General features: G+C 43.8%; 1 protein-coding gene across 1 annotated transcript in view; it reads right to left on the minus strand.

The window, feature by feature from the left end:
- LOC147019201 (RNA helicase MOV-10-like) overlaps positions 1-20,358 on the minus strand; it is a 131,133-nt gene that overhangs the window by 61,071 nt on the left and 49,704 nt on the right. Inside the window, exons 8-15 of the mRNA XM_085899523.1 lie at positions 19,341-19,497; positions 18,665-18,819; positions 10,663-10,839; positions 4,566-4,713; positions 3,720-3,881; positions 3,495-3,598; positions 2,936-3,033; positions 93-209 (exon numbers count right to left, since the gene is read on the minus strand). Of these exons, the coding sequence (XP_085755649.1) occupies positions 93-209; positions 2,936-3,033; positions 3,495-3,598; positions 3,720-3,881; positions 4,566-4,713; positions 10,663-10,839; positions 18,665-18,819; positions 19,341-19,497 (1,118 nt within the window). The remainder of the gene's footprint in view (positions 1-92; positions 210-2,935; positions 3,034-3,494; positions 3,599-3,719; positions 3,882-4,565; positions 4,714-10,662; positions 10,840-18,664; positions 18,820-19,340; positions 19,498-20,358) is intronic.

Genomic DNA, 20,358 nt, shown 5'->3' on the forward strand with positions numbered 1-20,358 from the left:
ACACACACACACACACACACACACACACACACACATATTAACTAAAGAAAGGATGCTGGTTACAAGCGAGGGTGTCAGAAAAAACTTCTTACCAAGGCCATGTTTCTTGGCTAATGAAGACCTCAATATGGGTCCAAGTTGTTTTGGGTCTCCAGCCAACACCAGCTGTCCTCCTGTAGGATTGTCTTTGGACATAGGCTTCAGAAGACCTGCACAAGTCAAATGACAATTGAAAAACAGGAGAGTCATGGTATAGTTGTCACTGTAACCACTGGGTAGGTCAAAGCAAGTAATGCAGCATTTCATTGGACCTTTTATTTCGGACTAATCTGTTGGGGTTAAAGCCAGTGAGGAGATGCACACACATTTCTTGCTAAATGTTAAATTAGTGTTTCATGAATATTAGTAGCTGTTAATGAGGTTCAACGATACTTTATTTATTTTTCTTTGGCACAACAACATCATGGTACAAATGGCACGGCCTGCTCTATACTGTACGTCCAACCAGTGAGTAATACAACTCCATGGCGATTGAGATTTGTTGATTTAAACTTATTTTAGACACATTCAGATTTAAAAGCTGATATGTTTTAACTGCCATGTAAGGGTGTAATTACAGAGGTTAAGTAATAATATTGTTACGGCCCGGTGTTCGAGGACACCATCCACACACCCCCTTACTCCATCCACCAAGTCCCATAACCGCTTGGAATTTCAACTCCACATCATCGCCCATTGTCTTCATGTCTTCCTTGGCTTCTGCCAGTCCCGCATCCATTTTTGTTTTTAACCCATCGGTTCCAGCCTGTCGCCCATCGCCTTCATGTCAGCCTTAGCTTCCTTCCTTGTATCAGCCAGCCCAGCGTCCATTCTGCTCATTTGATCAAACATTCTTCCTTTCCGATGGTCCATTTCCATTTCCAATGGCGCTGGTGAAGCTGTCCTGATACTCTGGGGTGTGCATTACCAGTATCTCTGCCACGCACCCTTCCAAATATTTCTGCAAATAACCTCTTCCCTCAATATCACCCTCCTGGACCATGGGTTCCTCCTCATCAAAACCCACCTGGATTATCTTCTCGCCTTGGTCCGACGTAGCTGCACAATTTGGAATTTGCATAATCCTGCCTCCAGATTATTCGGAGTCAGGGGGTTGGAAAGATCCCACTCCAGACACCAAATGGTATGGCCCAGGGTTCGAGGTTCACCACGATGCGAAGCCCTCAAGTTCCTTCCGAACACCCGGTCTCCTTTCACATGCCCAAAAGCAGCGACGAGAGCTCCCGCTCTTTCCCTCGCATGCAAAATCTTTTGTACTGTACGTACTGTTCGCATGCGACAAATACTTTGTTGCATATGGGAAGAGTGTTATACTTTATGACAAATGCAACAAGCATTGTTCTTTGTGCCACGAACATGTGAAATGCAAGTAAGAAGAATGAGGAAGCACAGGGAAGGAAGAATGCAGGAAATGCAGGGAAGGAAGAATGTGGAAAAGCAATTCAGTACCAGTCCAGAGGACCAACCATTTGCTGTGAACAATGGGTGGTTGGTGGCAATTAACAAAAGAATGAGTCGATTTGAGTGGTAAGGAAGACAGATGCACTAAACCTGCAGGGTTGAGAGAAAGACCGACGAGATGAAAGAGGCGTTATTGAATTGAGGTTTGGTAAAAGGGGATTATTTGGGGATTGAGAAAGACAGAGGGGGAATGGACCAATTGCGTATTGAAAGAAGGATGTAAAGTAGCAGAGGGGGGAGGGAAGACATCACACCGGGGAAACGCAAACAAACCTCAACGCATGCCCCCAATCCCTTACACAAGGGGAAAAGTTCTACCGACACATAGACCATTGAAATAACTCATCCTCGGGTCTCCTCCATGTCCATGCATGCTCTCCCCCGAGGTACATTCCCAAAACCATCACGACAAATTTGCAGTGTTGGAAACACGTGGTAATGGCAGCGGATGTAGATACGGCTCTTGGTTGTGCTCAAATTCCCAGGCTCTCGGTGATGTCACAACGTTAATTGATGACAAGATTGGAGACTGGTTGATGTAAACCAACGATGGACTTGTGACATATAACAGGTGTGTGTTCGGTGTAATCTGACATAGTACATTGTACATTACACAATGTATATTTGTCTTAATTCATTCGCTAAATGGTTTTAAATGCAAGATGAGGCATATCAGGGGATGAGGTATTTAGATTTGCATATACCTGTAATTTGTGAATTGCTGGATAATGCTGGAATGTTATTGTTGTGAAGTCCTTGAGTAAATTGTTGATATTTTCTCTGCTCACTTGCTGTGTGTTATCTCCCATGAATGTGTCCAGCACATTGTAATGTTAAAACCATTGTAATAGCATTATCAGTTAGCTCATACATGCCAGAATTGCACTGTTGTCTCCACGAGTTAACTCGTTAGCTTCCTATTGTCGTAACTATCTTAAATGTGTACTTTTTATAACTGAATTGGAGTAGCAATTTCTAAATGGGTAGTTATTTCGGTGTATTTTGCAGACAGCCATACGTTGAGACTGGCCAATCACTGTTTTTCATTCCGTATTGAATAAATACACCCCTGCTTACTACCTGACGGGTTCTGCATCATTTGATACCATTTTCCATCAGTTACATCATGAAGAAGGTTGTAGTTATACGACAACAGGCCAAGAACATAAGGTGGCAATAGTACACAGGGTTTGATGCAGACATCCGAGCTTTATACATGGGAATGCTATATATATATATATATATATATATATATATATATATATATATATATATATATATATATATATATATATATATATATATATATATATATATATATATATATGGGTGTGCTCATATGGGAATGTCAAACAGGCCAAATCTTCCCTTGTTTTATTCTAAATTACATCCAATTAAGAACTGTTCCACTCACCTGCAACAGGGATGAGGCATTCTGGTTCAATGGCATACGCTGCCTCATCCACAAACACGTGTGAGAAATGGCCGGGTGGAAAATCTGCCGAAACAAGTCTGCCCGACAAGAATTGCTGCAATGAATTAAAAGCTTAACTTTCGCAACACAACATGTCAACATACCTTCAGAGGAAGTTTAGACACAACCTTAGGCAGGGAAACCTTTGTGTTAAACAAATATAAGTGGGCAACCTTAAGCAGGAAAGCCAAGCAGTGACATTTCATCAGAAACAAGCCTGGATAGTAAAACAGTCATCCTGGTTCGGCATCTTTAAAGAGTCATTATATAGCACAACCGCAAAGCACACAGTCATCGATATTTAAAAGTGGCCATAACACAATACAATTCTGCATTTTTCCATCAGGATTTGAACAGATTTAATGAGAAACAAGTGAAATTCATACCTTGGACGACAGGATGTTACGTGGATGGATGTAAGGGGATAAGTTAAGTAAGTGCACAGAGGTTTGACTATAATTTTCTCAACAACGACGAAAAATATCAGCAAATGCCATACCTGCCGGCTGTTACCAAGGTAACAACAAGCAAATTGTATTTCATGAGATCATTCTTTGATGGGTAGAAATATGCCTCGTTGCCTGGATTCCAGTTACAACATTCCTGAAAGTAAAATAACCACAGTTAGGCTCACGATCATTTTGTGTCCCAGGCTGGTGAAGTCTCGTACAAAATGATCAACTTTCCAAAAAAAAAAAAAACAGAAGAAATAAACGAGCCTTACCCGAATTTCTTGTGGAACATCTTTCCAAGGTCGACTCGTGGCCATGATCCTGAACAGTTTGCATTTGTCGATGTGTGGAATCAAATTCTGGCACAGCAGGTCTGCAGCGCTGTTTGACGTGGCACATGCCATCACATGGGAAGATGGTTGGTATTTCAATACCTGTAAAAGACCAAATGATGTGTCTACTACAAAGTATTCTGTTTATCATTTAAAGCAACAGTTAAAGAGAAGCATTTAAGATAACGTGATTGACAACTGGCCTCGTGAATTGATGGACGCACCGATACGTCCTACAAACATTGAGGAAATGAAAATGTGAACGTAACAATGTTTTGTGAGTTGTTTTTTTTTTTTGACCCATGCATCAGTTAGTGGAAGGAAGCCAATTGAGAACCATGCGCAACTTTGGATATTCGACTCCATATAACTTCATTGGGGGGTATCTGCCACCCTTGTACCCATCACGATCCGGTCACACTGACAGCTTAATGAGATTTCATTTGTCGATTTGAGGTATCTGATGGCCAACTACATTTTACCCATTTTATCGGTTAAAATGTCAAACCAATATCTGAAATGTCCAATTAATCCTTACAATGCTAAGACTGAGTTGATGTGACTGCATCATAACTTTATGTTCATAAGAAAGTTCATTCCGAACTTCTGCTCAAGAACACATCAGGCACCGGACTACATCATTATTTAATTTTCTAAGCACTGGGACAAGCAAGACAATCGTATAATGCTGCATCTGCAAGTAAATTTATGGTAAATGCCTTTACATAACACAACTATTAGATGGAGATGTAATACTCCATGACCTTCTTCAAAAAAATATCTCACCTGCTTGATGGCCTCCACCATGGTTGTCGTTTTACCCGTGCCTGGTGGTCCAAACAGTAAATAAGGAGCAGGTCGAGATATGCCGCTAACAATGTGCTGGATGGCACGGCATTGTTCTGGGTTGGTTTCAAGCTTTTTGTCGTAAAACCTGCAGTCCAATGAACAAAATCGACAGCACTTCAAGTGATAACAATTCAACATCAAGATGTAGCATATGCCCACAACTATTGACCATTAAATCGAATATTTTAACTGAACGAGCAAAACCAGATAGTGATCCATCCCAAGAATGGAGCTCCGGTTTAAAATAAATATTTAAATAAAATCTGTTGTCCTGTTTATCATTACCTCCGCCAATGAAGGTGGACGAAGTTCATATTGCGATGGTTGTGGGAGTAGATGGAGGAATTTATTCGGGAATTTAGCAGTGATTAGAGTTGTTTGGTCCATGGACGAGTAGAAGACAAACCAATGTAATGAAGTAGGGAAACTGTGAGCTTAAGTGTTACATGTCACCACACGGAGGGGTGGTGCAGTGTTAATCAGCTTGGGAATAAGAATAAGTTTCCCCAGTATGTATTCGTCCCTCTGTGACTTTTCCCTATGTTTTTACACTACCGATCAAAATTTTTCGAACACCCCCATTTTTCCAGTTTTTACTGAAATTTAAGCAGTTCAAGTCCAGTGAATAACCTGAAATGGTACAAAGCTAAGCGGTAAACTGCCAGAGGTTAAAAAATACAAAGTTGAGGTTACCAAAAACTGAAAAATAATGTAAATTTCAGAGTTGTTAAAAAGTGCGCTTTTCAGGGAACAAGTAATGGGTTCGCAACTGCAGCTGTTCTGCAGCAATGGAAGTAAATTAAGCCTTGAAAGTTGATGCAAACAATTCCTAGTGTCCCAACTTTTGTTGATTAGTTATAAACCCTCTCTCTGTATAAAAGCAGTGTTGGAACAGACTGTGTTGCTACACCCTCTGAAGCATTATTTGGACAATATTGCACTGCAGAAAGTAGTATATTGCTATCATAATGGCGAGAAAAAGACAATAAACAAAGGAAGACAGACAGACCATTCTAAACCTTAAAAGTGTAGGTCTTTCCTTTAGAGAAATTCCAAAGGAAGCCAAGGTGTCCGTGAGTACAGTTTCCTACACCATCAAAAGACACTTGGAAACTGGAGGAAACTCTGACAGGAAGACGTCTGGCAGACCCAAAGCCACAACACAATCAGAAGACGAGTTTCTGAGAGTCAACAACTTGTGTGATCGGCGGCTCACAGGAGAGCAGCTTCAAGCACAGCTTAACACTGGTCGAAGTAAGGAAGTCTCAGTTTGAACTGTGAAGAGAAGAATTCGAGCTGCAGGTTCGACAGGTCGAGTGGCAGTAAGAAAGCCATTGCTAAGATGGCAAAATAATAAAAAGAGGCTTGTCTGGGCCATGAAGCACCACCAGTGGACGACTGAAAACTGGAAGAAGGTCTTATGGACCGATGAATCAAAATTTGAAATCTTCGGTTCATCACGCAGGGTTTTTGTACGCCGTCGAGTAGAGGAAAGGATGGTTCCTCAGTGTGTGACACCAACTGTCAAACATGGAGGAGGAAGCGTGATGGTCTGGGGCTCTTTTACTGGATCCAGAGTCGGTGACTTGCACAGAGTGACTGGCAACCTGAACCAAAAGGGATACCACAGCATTTTGCAGCGCCATGCAATACCCTCTGGTCTATGCCTAGTTGGTCAGTGGTTCATCCTACAGCAAGATAACGACCCAAAACATACCTCCAGGCTTTGTCAGAACTACCTTAGAAGAAAAGAACAAGACGGTCGGTTTCAAATCATGGAATGGCCAGCACAGTCTCCAAACTGAAACCCCATCGAGCTGGTTTGGGATGAACTGGACAAAAGGGTGAAAAGCAAAGCAACCAACAAGTGCATCACATTTGTGGGAACTTCTGCAACGGTGTTGGGAAGAACTTTCCAAACAATATTTGATTTCCATTGTGGAAAGAATGCCACGAGTATGTTCGGCTGTTATATCTGCACAAGGTGGCGACTTTGATGAGTCAAAAATTTAGATTAAATTTTGTTCAACAAAATGATCCCGTGATTTCTTTTTTATCTGAAATTCTATATTTGTTCTATGCTTTAATTTCAGAGTACATTGAAACATTGAACTGGTTAAATTTCAGTAAAAACTGGAAAAATGGGGGTGTTCTAAAACTTTCGACCGGTCGTGTATATTTCAAGATCGGCGATAAAGGTGGGGAAACACGTCCATAAAACAACTACAAGCAAACGTGCCGAGCAGGCCGAAGCCATGCCTCCAAGGGTGATGGTGGGTGAAGTCACGCCCCTGAGACTGATGATTGATGGGCGTGTCATCAGAAGCGAGCCGAGCAGGCAGAAGCCCTGCCTTCCCAAGTTTCATGCAAGCAGGCCACGCCCTGGAGGCAGAGGAATGATGGGCATGACGTGAGACGCCTGAAGAGGAAGAGGGTGTGGGAGGCATCAGAAGACCAAATAGGACAGAGAGCTGACACACGAGGCCAGATAGGAGAGTGGAGTTCAGGGAGAGTGCACGCACGAGGCACAGTTAGAGTTGAGGGAAGGACACACGCTGTTGAGAAAGAACGTAGATAGGAGATGGCTTGTAAGAACAGGGCTATATGGCTGCCTTTCCTTCGACACATTAAGACGACGGCACGATTCTTGTATTCGTGTTGAGGCAATTTGGCTCGCGTGGTGAAGCAAGACGCTGGCCTTTGGTTCTTGGTTGGGTCGTGAGGAACGGACCCCGAGCTTCGTGTATGTCAAATAGTGGGTCGGTGAGGACAATCGATGCACGAAGCAGCTGCACTGGGTCTCTGAGCCTTGGTGTTGAGTGCCGCTCACGGATTGCCTGGCATATGTTTGTCCTGCTTCAAGAGAAGCAACCTGGTGCCATTTTGCGTGCGTCTGCACGTGCTGGTGGAAGCGCCTCAATTCCAAGTTCCATGGGGTTCGAGTACAACCTCCCCACCCCTCCCCCCACCCCCGTGCATCCATCTCCTGTGCTGTGCTCTTCTATCCCTCCGCCATTGCATCCTTTTCCCATGTGCATGCATTAATCTCCGAGTTTCAACTGCAGACCTACAAGGGAGAAGTTCGGCCCTCCGGGGGCTGGCGGAGTTAACCGCCACAGATTGGGTCAGGGGATTAACCCTGGGCCGCCAAACCCACGACAATATTTTCTCCCCTGTATGTCTGTTTGTTACTTGCGAAATTGAAGTTTCACAAGTGCTGTATATTGGTTGATTCTGGTCTGCGATTCTGTCTATTTGTATGTTTGTATGTCATTCACCTACATGTCAAATTTTTACGCCGACATTCATGAAACTTCACCACCTGGTCGAGGTTGTGACAAGCTGCATGCCTATTGCTTTTGAGCTCAATAGGTCAAGGTCAGAGAAATTGTCAATTTCCAACCGAATCACTTGATATCTGTGCATCAATACAGTGATGTATATGAAACTGAAAATCACGGGTGGACAGTGAACCCTCGTGGAGGTGAAGTCTTGGTGGACCCCTGTGAGCGGTCGACCCCCCAGTGCTGAGTCGACATTAATTACGCACTGTTTGGACGAGAGTTGCACAATGAATACGTCTCTTAATTACTTATAATTGGACCTTGACTACATATATTAAATACATCTAGAAATTACTGACTACCAGAATATACCTTTTAGTTATGTAGACCTTTAGAGTCTGTACACTTTTTATACCCTTTCGACCATTTAGACCCGTTAGAATCCCAAGACCCTTTAAGACCCCTCAGATGCTTCAGACCATTTATAACCCTGTGACCTTTTCAGACCCCTAAGACCTTAAAGACCTCGAAACCCTTTAAGACCTCCAAAGACACCTAAGACTCCCAAGATCCTTTAAGACCACAAAGACCCTTTAGAACTTAAGACCTTATAGATCCAATTAGACCCCTTAGATCCAAAAGACTCCATTAGACCTTCTGTCTGAAGGCCTTCTTGCTTTTCCTTCTCTTTCATCTCTTTTACCCTCTATTCCTCTCTTTCGTTATCTATCTCTCGAAGAAGAAGTGAATTCTTGAAGAAATTTTTCTGTAGGGCTCACTAAGGTGCGTCTGGATTTCAGGGTTGGGGAATAGCAGCTAAAACCCGAATCCTATCCACGTTCCTCCTGATGACTCCATCTTTGCTCTTTACTACTTCGGGTTCCTTCTTTGTCTTCTGTTTCATTCTGCAATAACGCGTGAGGGTCACCAGTCATTATCAAAATGCCCCCAATGGTAAACCACCTCGGTTCCAAGCGAAGAGGGTGCAAAATGGAATTAATTAATTTAACTTATCTTTCTTCTTTTCCGGTTATGCTCATCTTGGTTCGGGTTAGGGAGAAGTCCCACGTGGAATAGAAAAAAAAGTCCCACATGGAATAGATTACTGTAACTCTGGTGTTCGACTTGGGTGATTCACATCCACACTTTGGTACACTTTTTTTTGTTTACACTGTCAAGGCTCATATGAGAGCTAACACGCAGAACGTACAACAAGGGAAGCAGGAGACAAGGGGGTCGGAGAGGGAAGGTAAAAAACAGTGGGGGAACAGAGACATGAGGAGATCTGTGGAAGGGAGAGGGATGGGGCGGGGTACACGGGGTAAACAAGATGGACAATTCAGGACTTTCAGGTCCTTACACGACAGGGACCTTCAGGAAAGAAAGCAGGGAATTTGAAGGACGTGGTTTGGGATGGACTAGCGGGGGTAGAAAAGATCGTGGTTTTGGATAGGGGAGGATAAAGCATGGTGGTGAACAGCTGTTTTGAAGACCTGGTGGGAAGAGTAGGATTGAAGAGAGTGTGGGAGTTTGTTCCAAAGGTGGGGGAAAAAAGGAGGAATGAAAGAATGAAGGTGAGCAGCGAGTCGTGATTTTGGTAGTTTCACCAGAAGGGGATCGCGGGAGATAGCAATGATTCTAAACGCCTTGCTTTCAACAGCATGAAGCCGAGAAAGGTGAGGGGCAGGAGAAACAGCCCAGAGGGGAGAGCAGTACTCCATCAGGCTGCGGACAAAAGCTTTGTTCGTGGTCAGGAGCTCAGGTGTGCTGAGGAAGGAATTGAAGTCTTTTGCTGAAGTGACATGACAGGTAAGGGAGGTACCCACACCTAGCCAACTGGCATGATGACAATTGAAGTCACTGCCTCTGAGGAAGAAAGAGTTGGGATGAGAGGATAGAAGTTGGTCCATGTTTTCAGAGAGCGAGATGTAAATGGAGTCATCACTGTTTGGTGGACGGTACATCACTTATATAAACATGAAGTGGGAGTGCAGGTGAGGCTGTCACCAGAGGTATTCCTGGAGGTGTGTGGGAGCGAGGGCAGTGCATGATGAGTGACATACTTGCAGGCTCTTTCAATACAACCCTCTTCCCTGAGGTATCACCTGTACTGTTCCTGATGCATGGATGAGCAAACAGGAGGTTCTAAAGAACCGATTGTGTTTGAGCCATTGTAACTTAAATTTCCATCTCTTTTGAATGTTGTTCATCAGGTCTTTGCACAGCTTGTCATATCACAAAAAGCAATGACCACAATGTATTTATTGTCTGTTGCTCAATGATAATTTCATTTCATGTAATTTTTTTTTAATCTCACATAGTGGGGGGGGGTGGGGGGGCAAGCAGAGGAAGGGGAGGGGTTCCAAACATCAAATCAAGATGGGAATTATGTTTAACCAAGTCAATTGTTACAAAAATTACACAATTTGTTCACAAATAGAGCACAAGTTAAAAAAAAAAAACATTTTGAAGGATTAAAAAAGACGTAGAGATGGCTCATCATGACAAGATGGAAAAAACGAAGTCGGGATTCAATACAGGTATACAGTTTATATGTAACAATGACTACATAAGAAGCAGCACCACGCTCAGCATCCCTACATTTTCTATAAAACCTTGAAATATATACATATATTTTTAAAATTTTTGACTTGTACGAATGGTTGGTATGACTTGAACTATTGAGGATATGTTATTTGTCAAACTTTTTCAAACACATAACAGTTAAGTTTTAAATGTTGATAACTCACAAAAGTCTGGATGAAGAGTCCATGAAAGAGCTGCCATGTGATTCTGTTGGGAAGACAAAGTCAACAAGTCCATCCCTTTTGAGCAAGTCAACCGAGCGATGCTCGAGCATGAGGGGCTGCCGATTGAAGTTAAAGGTCACATCGAAGGTCATTTTGTCTATGAACTCATTCAGCAATCTGGAGTAAGGGTTAGAGAGGCTGTTGTCAGATTCACGAACTACCGACTGAAAGTTTTTCGGCCACACTACTATGGATATTGTCACATTTAGCCAATGCTGGTATGAACAGACAGTCAAGGCACTCATGTCGAGTCGTGAATGCTTCGAGGCTCGAATTATAATCCTGGATGGATCACCATCTGTTGCATCAAAAGTATTCTGAGAGTGAGTGATTCAATGGTGTTCAACGATTTTCTTTTTTCAAAACCACGAAGCATGAGGCACAGTCTTTGCAACCCTGTTAAGGTTAACTTCCTTCCCAGAAACCTCTCTTCTATGGTCACCCCCCACCCCCCAGCCTCCAAAATATGCACAACATCAGATATCCCCCTTTCTTTAGCGAAATGAATATTGTAACTCAGTAGACAACAATGTATAGCAGTTAACTCAAAGATTAAATGTAATGATGTAACGGCATGGTTGAAACATCTAATTTATTATCCATCACTTCAAGCGAACATCAATGTTAGCATCGGAATAATCCTTCAATAAGCATTTTCTGGCACAACCAGTTAACTTGTGTTGGAGTTCAACTAAGAATAGACATGGCAACAGTTTGTCTTGGCTCCAATGGAGGAACGTGCAACAATTTGGCAATCTTAGCTTTCTTTTCTTACTCTCGAAGGACTTTAGATGAGATCACAGCATAGTCGCGAGTTCAGACTGAATGTCTGCGCATTCTGGCCTCCGGGTTGACCGGCACAGGTGATGACGTGTCTTGTGCTGGGGGGGTAGTGCAGTGATGTCAGGAAGAGGTAGTTGCTCGGCATCACCTCTTGCATTCCCTTGACAAGCAGATGCTCGATGAGAAGCATTCCAGATCCATCCATCAGACAGCTTGTACATGAGAGATCCTTTTTTTCTCTCCATAACCTGGAGAGTTGCTGAGAATTTGGATTGTCCCTTTCGGCGGATGCTCGGTCTCTTCATTTGGACGCAGAAACCACATTCAAAAGTTCACATCCTTTCCTCCATGGTGTTTGTTGGTGTATGCCTTGTGCTTGTTCTGCTTCTCTTGTACTGTGAGTGCTGTGTCGTTGTGTAATGGTGTGTTGGGCTTTGGCATCTGCAAAGCAGGTATCTGCAGCTCGGTGCACATCTCTCTTCCGTGAAGTAGTTCAGCAGGTGATCGCCGTGTTGTGGCATGTCTGATTGCCCAGTATGTCTGAAGAAAGTCCGTTGTAAATGTTTTCCAGTATTTCCCCTCGATGTTAGCAGTGAACAGGTTTCCTTTAAACCCCTATTGAAATCGCTCAATTCCCCCATTCGGTTGCGGGTAGTACACTGCTGACTTCCTGTGGATAATGTATCTGTCTTACAGAAAGGGTTCAAATTCCTGAGAGATGAATTGTGAACCATTGTCAGAGATAACTCTTTCTGGTTATCTTTTCTGCTGAGACAGGTAACAGGAACCGAGTCATTGTAGCAGAAGTGACTTGAGAGGTGAAGGCAATTTTTGGCCATTTGCTGTCGTCAATGAAAGTGATGGCGAAATGACAGTCCAGTGGCACGGATTCGAAGGGACCCACTATGTCTATTGCCAGTTTCTCCCAAGTGGAGTCAGGATAAGGAACCAGCTGCAGTGGTTCCTTATCACGGCCATGCATGCGTCACGGCCATCTTGTCGTGCTGCTGACAGCTAATGCAAGCCTCGGTAGCGGACTCAATGGGTGTGTCCGTTCCAAGCCATTAGTGCAGATCCATTAACCTCTGCTTTGTCATCACCAAGCCCTGGTGCTTGTCATGCACCAATTTCATGAAATGTGGCTGCCGCGCATTCGGAGCGAGAAGGCGGCGAGTACCCCTCATCATGAGTCCTCTGGTCATGACAGTTCAGTTCGCAATCTGAAATAAGGAAGGAGATCAGGATCCAGGATGAAGTTTTCGGCCAGTGCATTTTAAGAGATTCGGGAAACTTTGCAAGAACGGGGCAGGAAAGACAAGTAGCTTTGAACTCATCAGCTGTCACAGCAGTGAGGGTCGATGCGAGTGTGACAACCTCAACATCACCCACAGGCTGGGCTCTGACGGAAGTAATAGCAGGTGAGAAAAACAATCAGCTGTTACGTTTTCAGAGCCAGGTTTGTACTGGATGTCATAATTAAATGACAGGAACCGTGCCGACCATCTGGCCATGCGCATTCCAGCTCTTCCTAACCCTCTCATGGAAAGCAGTGTGGTGAGAGGACTATAGTCAGTGTGTAAAATGAAATGTGTGCCGAGACACAAGTCCTCCACTTGTCTGCTGCCCACACACACATGCAAGCGCTTTCTTATCCCCCCGTGGAGTATTTCCTTGCCGCTTCAGTCAGCATGCGGGATGCAAATATGATGGTTTTCTCCATTTGTTGGCACGAATTTGTGTTCGGACCACTCCAAGACCATCATCGGAGGTGTTAGTCGTCACTATGGAGTGCAGCTCTGGATCAAAGAGAGTGAGAGCTGGACTACTGACAATCGGTTCTTTAACCGAGTCGAAGCTTTGCCGTGCCACGACTGACCAGGAGAAGGTGTATGGACCTCACAGTTATTCTCTCGGGGCTCCACGACTGATGCGTACCATGAACTTCGTGTACCACGACGTGAGCCTGAGAAAAGAGCACAAACTCTGCACATCTTTCGGTCTGGTGGATTGTGACTCTGCAACAACATGATCAGGGTCAGGTTTCAGTCCTGTTTGCAACACGAGATGTCCTAAAAATGACAGCTCTGTCTGTCTGAAGTGACATTTTGAAAGGTTCAGTTTAAATCCAGGTGCATCGATGCGCCGTCGCACCGCTTTGATGTGTATGTCTTGTGCTTTGGGCGTCTTTCCCAAAACGATTACATCATCGAGGTAGCACTGGACTCTGAGCTGTTGTTTTTTTGAAAGAATGGCAGACATTGTGTGCAACGAGGCAGTGATGTCCCTGCTGTCCTCATGCAGTACAATACTTGTGCACTGTGTCGGACCGATAATTGAAAAGACAACCAAGACAGATTGGAAATAGCAACAAACAATTATTTACAACAAACACACAAGCAAGCAATCATTTAAAGGCAAGTATCGATAAGCAAGAAAGAAAAAGGGCACATTAGAGCAGATTTAACCCAAACACGTATTCTTATTCAATCTTACTTACGCATCAGACTTGGCCATCATTCACTCAGGTGAGAAGAATAATGCAAGAAGAACTTGAAAATAAAATAAACGGAATGCATCGAGAAAAGAAAGCCATCTTTTCCTCTCTCTCACGTCACACAGGCGACATATACAAGAGAAAGCAGAGGAACATGGATGGGGGAAGATGGGCGGTGATGATGAGGCACAATGGGATACACAGCCGCATCCCTGAGGTGCCGAGACCCAGGAGGCGAGTCCCCTCCGGGGGGCCAGACATGCGAGCTGAATGTGCGGCTCACCCTCCTCTGCCTCAGATTCTTCCTCCTCAGGCCCCCATCGATGAGGTGCTGCCGCTCACCTTCCTCATCCATCCTTTTGTTCCTTTCCTCACGAGCCTTCTCCGACTTTGAGCTCTTGAGCTCATGAGCTCTTTTCGTCCCGGCTCGTGCGAGCTTATCCCGTTTGCTTCTGCCTTCTCTTCTGCTCTCTCACAGCTTTCTGTCTGCTTCACACCACTTTCTCCCTTCCTCCCACAAGTCTTGTCTGTCTGTCTGTCTGTCTGTCTGTCTGTCTCTCACACACACATTGGTCCGCAGCCGATGGGGGGCGGCTCCACACGGGTCAACAGCGTCATTTGTGGAAAATGCCTCGCCATTCTGAAGGAAATTATTTCAATGCAGCCCCAACCCCTCCCCCCACGAATACGAGGCCATGACAAGCGCCCACAGCCCCACCCTGCATGCGCAGAACGTCCACTCGTACAGTTCCACACTGTACCACACCTGCGAGAAGCGTCATCCGCAGGCCACAAAAATGCATGTGAGAATGGACAGTCTTCCTCCTCAGGCCCCCCCCCCCCATCAGGCCCAGAGATAAGTGCAGTGAAGTGAATGCAGTGAAGGCAGTCTGATCAGCCCGATGGACCAACGATCACAGATGGATCGAACGTGCCCAATTAAGCAATGTGCGAATGGAGGGAACACGGAGAGGGACTCCACCGGACCGAGGGTCAACCGAACGGCCGCGCGGCCGAATGTAAGACCGACGGGGTGAATGAGGGATTGTTGAAAGAATGTTTGAATGAAGAGGAGGTTATTGATGGATTGAGAAAGGCAGAGTAGGGAAATGGACCAATGGTGTGAAGGAATAAAGATTGAAAGGAACAGAGGGATTGAACAGAACGATGGTGTGAAGGAAGAAAGATTGAGAGTAACAGAGGGTTTGGGGGAAGACATTACACTGGAAAAATACAGCCGAGCCAATGCACACCCCCCCTCCCTCTAAACAACCTTTTGCCAAGGGACCAAGGACTATCTCTATACAAAGACTAATGAAACTAGAAGGGCACTCGGTTGGGCGAATACCTCCGCCTTGTAATGCTTGATCCATGAGAACATATCCGGCCCATTACATTTTTGAAATATCATGCTACATGTCGTTTTTGGCTGTGTCTCTCAATGGTGAAGAATCACTTTAAACAAGGACAAATGTGTCCACGAGCAGCGTCCTAAAGGTTTTGTCTTCACCAGAAGAAGAAGAACAAGAACAAGAAGAGGAAGAAAAGAAAAGAAGAAGAAGAAGAAAAATAAACAACAACAACAACTTACGATATTTCGTCACATGCCTTGATTGAGCAAATAGTGAGACCCGTCATGGACGACCATCGTTCATGACGAGAAAATCGTGTATTTACGAAATTATAGCACATCAAATGGAATAATCTTTAAATAGTAACCTGAACTTTTCGAAACTTTAAAGCAAATGTCCGAATATATTTAAAAGTTGAAGATAGACGCTCTCAAAAGGCACCGTCTATGTGAGGATGTGTACAGGTGTTTAGTATTTAAGTAGATCCGGATCCTGTATATAAAAGAGCTGAGTCCAGAAGGTTTTGTAAGAAGAAGAAGAAGAAGAAGAAGAACAAGAACAAGAACAAGAACAAGAACAAGAATAAGAACAAGAATAAGAACAAGAATAAGAACAAGAATAAGAACAAGAATAAGAAGAAGAAGAACAAGAAGAAGAACAAGAAGAAGAAGAAGAAGAAGAAGAAGAACAACAACAACAACGCGGAGCTCTCTTAGAGCCACGGAACTGGATATTTGCGAAAATCTTAAGTCCTTGTCACACACCCAACATGTCCACAAAATTTAATCCGGATCTGCCCACAACTTTTTGAGATGTCCTGCACACAGACAAACAGACAGAAAGGGGTGAAAACATAACCTCCGCCACCGAACTTCAGGTCACCGATGTGTCCATGTATGCTCTCCCCCTGTGGTAGTTTTCCCAAACCATAACAATACATTGTTTATGAGCTTTTGTCTGTGTTTACTCCTCCTCTTTCACCAGTGTAAATAAAACATGTAGACTGAAAGGGTGAAAAAGATTTAACGGATGGCAAGAAATCAATGGAAAAATAATTTACAACAATCTCAAAATGATATGTAGCTCGGGAGGATCTCAGAGCAGAACATTGCAGGAGGTTTGTTGTTTAATCTGTACGCAACAAAGACATTTAAACCAAGAACCAAGTTCCATCATATTGTTTGTCAACATTCTAGAGGGTGATGAGTGCCACAAGAGAATAAAACAATTCCATAAAATAGAACACGAACAGATATTCATTGGCTCTCTTTATGAGTTTAATGTAAAGATGTCAGTATGATAGATAATACAGAGGTTAGAGTATGGTGAGTGTCTGTCTCTCACTCATTTACACATAAGTAAGAGAAGAATGTTGATTGTGAGATAAAAGCTCGACAGGGAGCAAAAGCGAGTGAGCGACGAGCGTCAGCGAGTGTCAGTTGAGTGACTGTCTCACAATCAACATTCTTATCCGACTCTTGTGAAAGCAGAACAAGAATTACTTGATCACAGGTGATGCTCTACCCCCTCACAGATTCCGCGCACATCGGCCTCCTTGCCCACCCTTAGCGCACGTACAGTTTTATGCCTCAACTCCCCTAAACAGCTCAGCTCTGCCATTCAGCCTGGCCCTGCGACTCTGGTCAATGGTATCCAGTGCCCCTTGGGAGAAAAAATTATTTGTAGCCTTTCAGTGAGTTCCAAAACATCCACCGGCAACATCAAGGACAGTGGTCTTGAAGGCACTCCACAACTATTCAGGATTCCCCAAAACACCCAGACCCTCCCCCCCCCAAATCCCCACTCAGCTTGTTCGCAAAATCCTCAGCTACCCTCTCATCCTTGAGCTTGCCAACATCCAGCCAAGATTGGGATGGTACAATTCTCCCAGATTTAAGCTGCAACAAGCCTGTGGTCGGTATTGAGGAACTAGGCACTCCGGTAGACCCTACAGTTTTGGATCATCCTCCAGCAACCATCAATGAGCACATGGTCAATCTCCTTTGCCACACCACCAGTAATGAACTCCCAAATCCAGTGATGAGGCTGTGGGCACTGAAACCTGTCACAAGGAGCTGAAGATTCCACCTTCAGCAGCCGTAGCAATCAAACCCCATGCCAATGAGGGCAAATGCAACAAGTCTTTACCCACTCCACCACCAGTGATCCATTTCGTACTTTGTTGCAAATCTAAATGAAATATTGCTGGTTTAGGGTCCCACCACTACCTCGTGGGTGGAGGAGACCAATGGGCCAACCACATGCCTCATGGTTGCAGAAGATTTATCAGCATCTCAAGGAGATGGGGATGGGTCAGGCTTATGCCTGGGGCATGGCCATACGGAGGTCCCTGGAGTACCGGCGGAAAGTGGACGCAGCGGCACTAACATTTTGTATCCCTCTGATTAGTCCAGATCCAGATCCAGATCCGGCACTTCGTCCTTATCACATCAAAATCTAATTGACTTGTTCTTCTCACCGAACCAACTCATTCACCAAGTTTTGTCGTAACTTTTTGTGATATATTTGTTATAAATCGCTTTTGGCCCGATTACTCAACGGTGAAAAATCACTTTAAATAATTATTGGATCCAGATCGAGATCTATTCGTTAAAGGGAGTTTATGGATTCTTGTCGACAACATTTCGATGGGGCTTTCAAGTAAATTGTATAACTGGAGCACTTCTGCATAGTATTGTTTTCGTATAAATTCCCCCCCACCCTCCCCGCACTATCAAAATGTTGCCGGTCCACTGTGAAAACTTGGCGGGCAAAAAGAGGGGCAACCAGCACCTAAATACATCCATGATCACTGAGCCGCTCTAATCTTCGGAAGCAAACTATTGGTGTTCGATAACTTTTTTCCCACAAAAAATGACCCCGAACATGTATACTGTGGATGCACTTTTATAGAGGAACAAGATCAGGGTGTTCAATTCGCCCTGTCGGTCTCGCAACCTCGGTCCATGGAGACATTGAGGGACAACGATCTGTCGATTCGGTATGCTAAAGTATACTAGATAGTTAAAAATAACTATCGTTTCAAGAATGGGTCAAATTGCCAAAGGGAAGACATTTTTAAAGGATAAGAAAATGTACGTCTTAAAATATGATCATGTTGGACTTCCTTATCTGTATCAAGTGTGACTCGTAGTCCATACAAGAAAAGTCACTTACGTTTCTACAGTGTCTGCTAGTGTAACCAGGCATCTATAAAAAGGACAAATCGATTGGGCTACCGTCGACTGTACGTGACTGGCATGAAATTAAATGGTGGAAACAATTCCAACATTTAGCAGCAAACCCACTGCACCTTTCATGAAAGCTGATCTTCAGCACATCCAACTCCACATGATGGACGTAACCACGAAAGCGATAGCGAAAAAACTTGTTTCTGTCAGTACTCTGAATCACATCAACACAGTCCCCTCGAAGTACTGATGGACGTCTTTCTGCCACATCGAACACCTACCATATAAAGCAGCAAAGGGAAGACACCAGTAAGATTCAAGCAATCCCTTATTTTATGTACAAAATCGAGGTTCATGTAAAAGTGAGTTGACAGAGGTAACGAACACAAGAGTAGAGCGAGAGAGAGATAGGGGAGGGAATAGTAACCTACAAGTAAGAGGATTGGGCGAGGTATGGATAATGGAGGTAAGTAAAGATTATTATGGATAGGGATGGGGATGGAGAGAAGAGTTCGGTTGAAGTCTCATGTAGGTAGTTCCACAAACAGGTGTAAAAAGTAACAAAATAATGGAATAATCACATTCTCAATACAAAGAGGCCACTGACTTGTCTGCGATGCGAGAGCAGCAAGCCTTGTTTTTCAGCCTCATCACAGGGGATTCCAACAATGTTGAGAGCTTCAGATTCCACAGATTCCAAGCAATCCCATTATTTGCTTATATTTGTTCACTTATAACTCGTATCACTCTGTATTTAAATAAAAATTCAACTCATCTCATACCTGTGGAATCCCTCACCTTCATCCTTAATAGTCCATGGTCAGCCATAGTCATGGTTACATCCTCACGGTAATAATGAAAGATATCTTCCTTCATCTGTGCCTCCTCCAGGTGCAGAAGCAAATGGAACTTTGAGCAGTAGTTTTCAAAGGTCAATGAAGCAACCAACTCGCCTCTAGGTAAGACAATGACAAGCAGCGATTGGTTATCACTGCTGATATTTCGAGGGGAAGGGGGCGAGGGATGTTTTAAGTAGCTGGGCCTATACCAAGGTAGTCGTTTAATGTTGTCCATAAGGAGATAAAGAATCCAACCATGAAAAGTGGACTGGAATCACATGGAAACCAGACCAGGTGGAGGCAGGCAATTAACCAATGAGTGCAGGCCATTAGTGAATCTGCTGGGTTTTCCATGCAATCCAATATGGGATAAGCAACATTTCAATTTGGAATTCAGTTGGCTGGTTAAATCAATAACTTGCTCCTTTGTGTTGGTTGCTGGGGTTCAGCGATGTCATGTTTAAATTCCACATAATTTAAGTCGGGTCGGGGTATGAGGACAGTACTCATTGGTGAAATGGATGTACGAGTTACGAATATGGCCTCCTTTGCATGCCTCGATTATATTTTAGTTTAATGCCTTTCGATTCAGAATCAATAAGCCTGCTCGGCCACCTGCCTTGTGGAAGCACCAGAATCTGAGTCTGAAGTTAGGTACCCCATCGGAAATTACAGTGGGTGCGATTTCACTGAACAACAAATTTCAAAAAATTTTTTTTACTGGAGATGTGTAAAGTGATTAAGACTAATTTGGGTGCGCTGATTTCAAAAATCATAACCGTTTTGCTGTATCACGTCGGGATTTTCAGGAACAGAAATATTTCCATTGCCTAGAAGTCAGGATTTCAATGAAATTTACATATGTCTTTAACATGTCTATTTCGTACAATTGTTGTTAACTTGTGTTATATTTCTTTCTTTCAGATAAAGATGAGTAGGCGTTCCTGTACCAATCATCCTGACAACTTCTGTTATGT

The sequence above is a fragment of the Eptatretus burgeri genome, chromosome 10 (assembly GCF_056783735.1).
Source record: "Eptatretus burgeri isolate ZD-2024b chromosome 10, Ebu_testis_v1, whole genome shotgun sequence".
NCBI classification, from domain to species: Eukaryota; Metazoa; Chordata; class Myxini; order Myxiniformes; family Myxinidae; genus Eptatretus; species Eptatretus burgeri.